We start from the raw sequence: 9,665 nt of genomic DNA on the forward strand, positions 1-9,665 counted from the left end.
CCTGGGTCCTTTTGACCCAGCGTTTTGTGTTTTCTATTATTGTCATTTTGGTTCTGTTCTTCCTCGGTTAGTGTTCTTTTCTTTCTGCCCGTGTATCCCTGTGTCCAGTCTGCGTTTCTGAGTCTGTGTCATTACCTGTATGTGTTTCCTGTTTTACTTGGAAGGTCTCTTTCTTATGTCTGTGTTCTGTTTACGTTTCCCTTATGTAGCACTCATGTGCGTGTTTCGAATACTCCCAGATCAAAACAAGAGTATGTCACCCAAATTTGACATCAAAGAGCTCAAAGATTTGGACCAGTAGGTTCGGCTACGTACAGGAGAGGCGAACTGAATGAGACTCAGACAACCGCGAGTTTTGAAAAATAACCGGAATTGTATTTTTCTTTTCAATTAGAAATAACAGGACATTATGACAAACATACAAAACACTTACAAATGAAATTATTCCCTTTCGGTACCAGTACTCTCTTAATAATACCTTTTGGCAAAATCACAGTGATCACTTGATGGAAAAAAAGAAATCTTACCTGGGTGCACCCTTTCTAGAGGTACAGTTCACATCCAACAATGAACCACAATTTCAATCATCAGCATATAAATGTTAACACTTATTTGCATTTTCACAGACTTCGTTAACAAATAGCAACAGTTAATCAGCTGGAGGGTTATTTCCAACCGCTCACACTCACTTTTGTTCACATTCATGGAATGTACAGAGTCCGTAAAACGAGTCCTTAAAACCACCCGCCCGTGAGTCCAGGGGGATGTGTGTGAAGAAGGGGGACTACGAGTACAAAATGGCGTGGTGTGTTTCTGTTTTGTTGCATCTGGCCTACCACACTCTGATGTGCAGGACAGAACAAAGTCATTTGGTCCTTCAACGGGGTTGGCTCGCCATCAATTTCAGGATCCGTTGGAATGCACCAGGAAGATACAAACCAAAGAAACAAAAAAAAAAAAAACCCCAAAACCAAACAAAAGAAAAAAAACCTGACCTGTCAACGACAGTGTCATGGGACATATTAAGTTCCTCATAAAATCACAATTCACACATTCACTTCAACTGCTGGGTTTCAGTAAATTGAACAAAGTTTCCTACAGAACATTCCTAAACAATTATCATTAAACACTGGAACATTTTACTTGCAAGGCATTCATGAAACACAGATAAATAATGAACAAGTAAAACACTTTGCTCACCGATCTCAGAATTAGAAAGACGGAGCAGCGCAAGATGGCGCACGACCGATGAAATGGCGTCGTCTCTAACTCCCGACCTTTCTCGACTAAGCAATGTAAAAAGAACCAGCTAATTACTCGTCTTAGCAATATACATACAGTAAAACAATCTTTCGTAAACAGTGAGTGCTAGCTCTCCGTCTATATTACTCTTTTTCATACCTCGTCTCAGTAAATCGCCGTGTCTCGTTTCCTCACTAGCTTGCTCATGGAAGGTTCGCGAGCGGAAGAGAGAAAAGAAAAATCTGTGTCCTCCTAGGCAGGGGCGGCAGGCGGAGCCTGTACCACGTTTCAGCAGCTCATTGGCCTAGAGTAGCACGTGTCTAAACCAGAACAGTTAACTCCTTAACGGCTGCACCTATGGTTTATTCATTACAAATGAAGTGTGCTGTTTAGATTAATGATTCTTTTATTCTGGTGTATTCTAGTTAAGCCATACTCAAATATGGGTTACACTTACCTCGTCAGCTGTTATGTCCCCCAGATATGTTTCCCTCCTGTTTCCCATCCCCTGATTACTGGTATGTGTATTTATACTGTAGTGTGTGTTCACCCGTCCTCATTGCTGGTTCGTCTGTGTTGTTTCCCACGGTCTCTCTGTGTCTCTCTGTGTCTCTCTGTGTTTCTCTGTGTCTCTCCCCGTGTATTTCCCCGTGTATTTCCCCTGACCTCCCTGCATCGTCATTTCTGGTTTGTTTTGTTAGTTTTGCCCAGTTTAGGTTTTCCAGTTTCATGTCCACCCGCACCGTTTGCTGTTTGTATTTTCTCTTGTCATTAAACTCAGGTGCACCCGAGCTGCCGCTTCCTGGTCCTAAATAATTCCCACACGGCTTGCCCCGGCAGACCGTGACAGTGTCAGTTTAGAAGGTCAAGAACAGCAGGGAGAGAACACGCCTATTGGGGAGGCCTTTGCTGGTAGTTTGTGTGTGGGATGTGGTGCTTCTTGGCCTCACCTGCTGCTGGGAAATGAGCTACCAGATCTTTTCTTTTTGCAATTGTAAACATTTATTTCTTACTGTTTAACAGATTTCTCATCTCTTTTTACTTAATACAGTAAAAAGAAACATTTTGTCATGTAGAAAAACTGATTTGCACTGTACATCTTTAGCTTCAACTTTCAATCCTTCAAATAATGGAAAAGCCATTTAATTGTACAAGTGTTAAGTAAAAACAGACTTTCATGTTTGATTAAGCAGAAATTCTAAAACTGGTCCAGTTGCTAAAACCTCTGACTGTTTCAATAAGTGTTAAAGAAAAAGAGGATAAAACTGAGAAAACTACTAAAACTGCTTCACATCCATGTGGTTGTGGATCAGATTTATAAGACAGCATAATATCAAAATAGATTGACACTCTGATAGTGCTGCCACATCTAAAACAGTTTGTCTTTTAATCCTTTTCACATGTGCAGTCTCCATGGTGCCTGTTATTTCCTTGAACAGTAATGAGAAGAAAGACAGTGAAATTTACAGCCTTTCTACATATCAGTGTTTTTTTGGTAATTAGGCAGGTGACCATCAAAAATACATTTAGTGCAAAGACATCTACAAAATGTAAATCATCTGCAGATAAATAATAAAACGTCATATCCGCTCACATCAATAGACATGTTTTCAGACAACTCCAAATAAAACACAAATTTCAGTAAAAATTAAACATTTTTTTGGACTTATTTTAAAATGGATGTCAAACAATGGGTGTGACACTTAGCTGTGTGTGAAACTATTTTCTGATCGAATAAAACAAAATTTAGTTACTTTTAAAATAACAACACTATAAAATCGTTTTCGAATTTTGGTCAGTTTGAAACCGTAAATCAGAGGATTCATAATAGGAGGAATGACAAGAAACTCTAATGCTACAAAGTTTTGAAGGGACTGAGGCAACTCTTTCGAACCCAGTCGCATACTTATAATATCAGTAAGTATTGCCACAACAAAAGTAAATAATGAGACGAGATGTGGGACACATGTTTGCATGAACTTTGCCCTGTTTTCTATAGACTTTACACATGTTTGAATGATATACATATAGGACCAAACTATAAAAACACCATGAAGCAAATAAATAATTATTGTAATATTTGCAGATATAGCATTGATTGCAGTTTGTGCTGGAAAACAAGCGAGTTGAACAATAATCCAGTTCACACAGAAGAGTGTGGAAATATACGGGCTGCATAACTTCAGTCTGGATGTTAGAAAGGCATTCACAGCCACAATGCAGAAAGTTGTGAACCACAAAAAACAAGCAAACCTAATGACTCTTTGCTTTGTCATGATAGAGTGGTACTTCAGTGGCTGACATATGGCCACATATCTGTCATATGCCATGAGTGCAAGAATCGACAATTCGCCGCAGACAAAAGAATAAATCACCTTAGTCTGAATAAGGCAACCGTAATATGAGATGAGATGAACATCAGAGAGGAGATCCCAGAGAAATCTGGGGTAGAAACCTGCTGTTCCATAAAGTGCATTGATGCAAAAGACACAGAGCAGAATATACATTGATTCATGGAGGTTGCTGTCCAAGATGATGATCACAATGAGAGAAACATTGACGAGGCAAATGATGCAGTAACACAACAAACTGAGGAAAAAGAGAACAAACCTGTGACTGACTGTTTCATTGAAACCTGAAAGAAAAAACGTTGTTATTACAGAAACATTATTCATTGTGATTGAGAGACCTAAGTGAAGCCTAGTCGCTCACTGTATCTGGTCTCTGTTCTCCTCTCTCCTCTATCAGGTACAGATAACAGCAACACGTGAGCTGGGATTTCAAACCAGCCAATCATTGATCTGGAATGAAAGCTCACAGCTTTGGAAGATCACAGGGGATTTAATATGTATCATGTACTAAACACATAATAAAACAAACCTGCAGGTTCTTGAAAAAGAAATATTAAAACGTTTTACAACTTTATTTAAAAAAGAGGGACCCAGGGTATACATGCATATGACCCCTGGCTAAACTCTCCGACTAGGATAGACTCCATAGGAGTGCCCAGGGGAGTTACAAACGAGTATAAGCTGGCAGACCCAGTAGCTTCGGGGTTTGAAAGTATATTCCTTTGGATAACGCCTAATAAGAATGATGACCGCATTAACTACGTTCATTACAACTTGCTGAGACTCTCTAGCCTTACCAGGGACGCCATGGAAGGGTTTGCAGAATAATCCGACTTCGCTGATGGGAGTGCAGAATCGAATGGCCCTTGACATGTTGTTGGCAGAGGAAAGGGGGCGTCTGTGCTATGTTCGGAGACATGTTCTGCACCTCTATCCCCAACAATACTGCCCCAGATGGCTCAGTAACCCGAGCTCTGGAGGGCCGGAAAATTTGTCTAAAACGATGCATGAGCACTCAGGTATCGGAAACCCAGCGGAGTCCTGGGTGGCATCCGTGTTTGGACAATGGAAAGGTGTGGCTATATCAGTGATGTGCTCATTGGCTGTATTTTTGGGAATATTAGTCATCGCTGGTTGTTGTATCATTCCTTGTGTCAGAGGATTGTTGGTAAAGATAGTGGCGAGGGTTGCAAACCCTGGCTGGGTTGAGGGCATCTACCAGATGAACCTGGAACCCATAGAGTGGGGCAGGGAGTGATACAACATGATTTACGAATAAATTCTTTACAAATCCTACCATGTGGATTCATGGAATTTTTTTTCACATTCTGTCTCTCACAGTTGAAATGTACCTCTGGTGCAAATTACTGACCTCTGTCATCATTTTAGGTGGGGGAACTTGCACAATCGGTGGCTTACTAAATACTTTTTTGCCCCACTGTATGTACAGGCTGTAGTGAGTACAAGCTATGTACAGGATATGGACAGGATATAAATATGAAAAACTATACAGAATATGAAATAAATAACTTTACAGAAATCTGAGATATACAGCTATACAGAAATGGGAACTATGCAAGTTGTAAACAGTTGTAGGGTTAAAAATTATTATCGTATGTACAGAATGATTATTTACACAGAGCTATACAGTAGTGCAGTTAAGATAAGTGAGGGTGTAGATAATTCCTAGAGGCTATATAAAGTGCTAGTGGTTGTGAGTGGTGGTTCAGTCCATGTTATTATTGTGTGTTTGAGGGTACAGTTGTCCATTGTGTGTGTGTGTGTATGTTCAGTCCATGAGTTTAACGTGGGTCAGATGTCAGGAGGCAGAGTTCAGGAGTCTGACAGCTGTGGGGAAGAAACTGTTCCGGTACCTTGTGGTCTTAGTCCGGAGGCTCCTGTAGCACCTCCCAGAGGGCAGGAGGGTGAAGAGTCCATGTAATGGGTGACTGGGGTCTTTGATGATTTTCCCAGCCCTTTTCAGACACCGCTTCCTGTAGATGTCTTTTATAGCAGGAAGTGGTGCTCCGGTGATGCGCTGGGCAGTTTTCACGACCCTCTGCAACGCCTTCCGGTCCGAGGCAGAGCAGTTCCCGTACCAGACTGTTATACAGTTGGTCAGGATGCTCTCGATGGTGCAGCGATAGAAGTTCACCAGGATGTCTGAGGACAGGTGGTTCTTCCTCAGAGTCCTCAAGAAGAAGAGGCGCTGGTGAGCCTTCTTGACCAGCTTGGAGCAGTTGGTCGTCCAGGTGAGATCCTCGGAGATGTGGACTCCCAGGAACTTGAAGCTGCTCACACGCTTCACAGCCGTCCCCTTAATGTGGATGGGTGGATGTGGGTCAGCATTCCTCCTGTAGTTCACGATGAGCTCCTTGGTCTTCTCGGTGTTAAGCAGCAGGTTGTTTATGTCGCACCACTCAGCCAGACGATCCACCTCCTCCCTGTAGGCGGCCTCATCGTTGTCACTGATGAGGCCAATCACCGTGGTGTCATCTGCAAACTTAATGATGATGTTGGAACCATCAGCCGGTCTGCAGTCGTGGGTGAAGAGGGAGTAGAGGAAAGGGCTCATCACACAGCCTTGTGGTACACCGGTGTTCATTGTGATTGTAGATGTGCAGCGGTTATCCAGCCGGACATGTTGAGGGCGGTTGGACAGGAAGTCCAGTAACCATTTGCAGATGAGGGAACTGATGCCCAGGTCTGTCAGTTTCCTGATGAGTTGTGAGGGGTGGATTGTATTGAATGCTGAACTGAAGTCTATAAACAGCATTCTGGCGTATGTGTTGTTGTTGTCCAGGTGTGAGAGGACAGAGTGCAGTGCGATGGAGACTGCATCCTCTGTGCTCCTGTTCTGGCGCTATGCGAATTGGTGGGGGTCCAGGGTGGGGGGGAGACAGGATTTGAAGTGTGCTAGGACCAGCTGCTCTAAGCACTTAGTGATGATGGGGGTGAGTGCTACTGGGCGGTAGTCATTGAGGCAAGATGGGTTGGAGTTTTTGGGTATCGGGACGATGGAGGTGGATTTGAAGCAGGCCGGTACCACAGCGTGGGCCAAGGACAGATTGAATATGTCTGTGAGCACTCCTGCAAGCTCCCCAGAACACACTCTGAGAACACGCCCGGGGATGCCATCGGGACCTGCAGCCTTGTGGACATTGATCCTGCTCAGCACCGCTCCTACATCGGTGGGGGAGAGAGTCAGAGGTTGGTGGTCTGGCGTCACGTCTGCTTTGGTTGTGGTTGTGGGGTTCCCTCGCTCAAAACAAGCATAAAAGTTGTTGAGCTCGTTGAGGAAGGAGACATCAGAGGATGCGGGGGAGGGTTTGGTGGTCCTGTAGTCTGTAATGGTCTGGAGTCCTTGCCACATACGTCAGGGGTTGGAGTTGGAGAAGTGTTCTTCTACCTTCTTTTTGTAATGGTGTTTGGCTTTTTTGATGTCCTTCTGTAGATTAGCCCTGGCTGTACTGTAGGCGTGTGCATCTCCTGACCTAAAGGCAGTGTTCCGGGCCTTCAGGAGGAGATGAACATCCCGGTTCATTCAAGGCTTCTGGTTGGGGTACATGGTGATCCGTTTCTGGGTGGTGACACTGTCTGTGGTTTCGGAGATGTAATCCAGTACAGATGAGGCGTACTGGTCCAGGTCTGTGTGGGTGAACATATTCCAGTCTGTGTTTTTAAATCTGTCCTGGAGCACTGCGTCTGTCCCCTCTGGCCACACTTTAATTGTCCTCACAGCAGGTTTCACACGTTGGATGAGTGGTGAATACCGAGGTGTAAGGAACAGGGAGAGATGGTCCGATTGTCCAATGTGGGGGAGGGGTGTGGCTTTGTAGGCTCCAGCCAGGTTGGAATACACATGGTCTAAAGTCTTGTCTCCTCTGGTGTGGCAGGAGACATGTTGGTGGAATCTGGGGAGGACTGTCTTTAAGTTGGTATGGTTGAAGTCGCCAGCAACAATAAAAGCAGCCTCGGGGTGTTTATTCTGGTGTTTGTTAATGGCTGCAGAAAGTTCTTTCATGGCCAACCTAGCATTAGCGTCGGGGGGGATATACACAGCAGTGAGTATGATCGAAGTGAGTTCTCTGGGGAGATAATAAGGTCTGCATTTGACCATTAAAAACTCCGCATTAGGTGAGCAGTGACTCTCAGTAGTAGTGAAGTTCATGCACCAAGCATTGTTAATATAAATGCACAAACCTCCACCTCTGGTCTTGCTGGAGTCATCTGCTAGCCTGTCGGCTCGGTGTGTGTGGCGTCCTGCTAACTCGATAACATTGTCCGGCAGCTGTTGTTCAACCATGTTTCGGTGAAAAACATGACATTTGAGTCCATAATCCGTCTGTTGTTAGTGATGGAGAGCCGTATTTCATCCATTTTGTTTGCCAGAGAACGGACATTGGCGAGGAAAATACTGGGTAAAGGCAGCCGGTGTGGTGTTAGCTTTAGCTTAGCCCGTGGCCCTCCGCGCCTACCTCGCCTTTGTTTACGATCTCGGCGCCGTCTGCGTGCACTTCCACCCGGCCGGGGAGAGTGGGCAGCCTCCGGTGTCCTGGAGATCTCTGGGATGAGTCGGAGATCGGCGATAAAACTGTTGGAGTTATGAGTCCAGATGTCCAGAAGCTCTTGTCTGCTGTAGGTCAGCAACGCACAGCAATTCTGGACAAATAATCTGGTTAAAAGTAGATAAAAAACCGCTAAATAGCAGATTCTGGAGAGACACTGAGCCTCGCGTTGTTCACACGCCGCCATCTTGGTTTGTGGGTGTTCTCAGAATCTCATCTCTAGTTTGTGGTTCTGTTGGCTTCATCGGGTGATAGCCTTCTGCTCGCTTTGGAACGGTTCACAGCTGAGTTTGAAGCAGTGGGAATGAGAATCAGCACCTCCAAATCTGAGGCCATGGTTCTCAGCCGGAAAAGGGTGGGAGGCCCACTTCAGGTCAGGGACGAGTTCCTGCCACAAGTTTAAGTATCTCGGGGTCTTGTTCACGAGTGACGGGAGTGGGAGATCGACAGATGGATTGGTGCTGAGGCTGCAGTGATATGGACACTATTCCAGTCTGTTGTGGTGAAGAGAGAGCTGAGTGTAAAAGCGAAGCTCTCAATTTACTGGTCGATCTACATCCCTCCCCTCCCCTATGGTCACGAGCTGTGGGTAGTGACCGAAAGAACGAGATTACGGATACAAGTGGCAGAAATGGGCTTCCTTTGAAGGGTGGCTGGCCTCTCCCTTAGAGATAGGGTGAGAAGTTCAGTCTTCCGGGAGGGGCTCAGAGTAGAGCAGCTGCTCCTCCACATTAAGTGGAGCCAGTTGAGGTTGTTCAGGCATCCTGGGTGCCTCCTGAGTGAGGTGTTTCGGGCATGTCCCACCAGGAGGAGGCCCCGGGGCAGACCTGGGACATACTAGAGAGATTTTATCTCTCAGCTGGCCTGGGAACGCCTTGGTGTGGGGAGGGGGTCTGGGCTTCTCTGCTAGGGCTGCGGCCCCCTGTGACCCAGCCCCGGATAAGCAGATGGATGGATGGATGATCTTTGTGGATTACAGCTCAGCTTTCTATACAATCATCCTGGATATCCTCTTCACCAAACTGGTCACTCTTGGCCTTTGACTTTCTCACCAACCGGCCCCAGACTGTAAGACTTGGCCCCTATCTCTCCTCCACTCGCATGCTGAGCATTGGCTCCCCACAAGGCTGTGTGCTGAGCCCACTCCTGTATTGTCTCTAAATCTAAGACTGCAGTTCGACCCACAACAACATCATCATCAAGTTTGCTGAAGACACCACATTAGTCAGACTTATCTCAAAGGGAGACGAGGCAGTCTACAGAGAGGAAGTCCTGAAGTTGACATCATAGTGTTCAGAGAAAAAACTAGCACTGACCATTATGAAAACCAAAGAGATCATTGTCGACTTCAGGTGGCACAGCACTGACTTAGGCCCCCAATACATCAACAGTGATGGTTGGAGAGGGTCCACACCTTCCGGTTTTCCAAGAAGCACAAACTGGACTCCAACCTGCTGCTGATCTTCTACTGCTCGTCCATTGACAGCCTGCTGACATACTGCCT

The 9,665-nt window shown here is 45.3% G+C and overlaps 1 protein-coding gene across 2 annotated transcripts; it reads right to left on the reverse strand.

Annotated features, from left to right (window-relative positions):
• LOC112436200 (olfactory receptor 52D1-like) lies at window positions 1–3,917 on the reverse strand. Of its 2 annotated transcripts, XM_076874879.1 has the most exons (3): window positions 1,402–3,917; window positions 1,201–1,286; window positions 1–995 (listed from the first exon to the last, which is right to left on the reverse strand). In XM_076874879.1, exon 1 carries the CDS (start codon window positions 3,915–3,917, stop codon window positions 2,946–2,948), a length of 972 nt encoding a protein of 323 aa, XP_076730994.1. In that variant the 3' UTR covers window positions 1–995; window positions 1,201–1,286; window positions 1,402–2,945. The 2 variants fall into 2 exon arrangements, with proteins under 2 accessions (XP_076730994.1, XP_076730993.1); XM_076874878.1 differs by having other exon boundaries at window positions 1–1,286.
• Window positions 3,918–9,665: the final 5,748 nt, after the last annotated feature.

Source organism: Maylandia zebra, linkage group LG16 (assembly GCF_041146795.1).
Source record: "Maylandia zebra isolate NMK-2024a linkage group LG16, Mzebra_GT3a, whole genome shotgun sequence".
Lineage (NCBI taxonomy): Eukaryota > Metazoa > Chordata > Actinopteri > Cichliformes > Cichlidae > Maylandia > Maylandia zebra.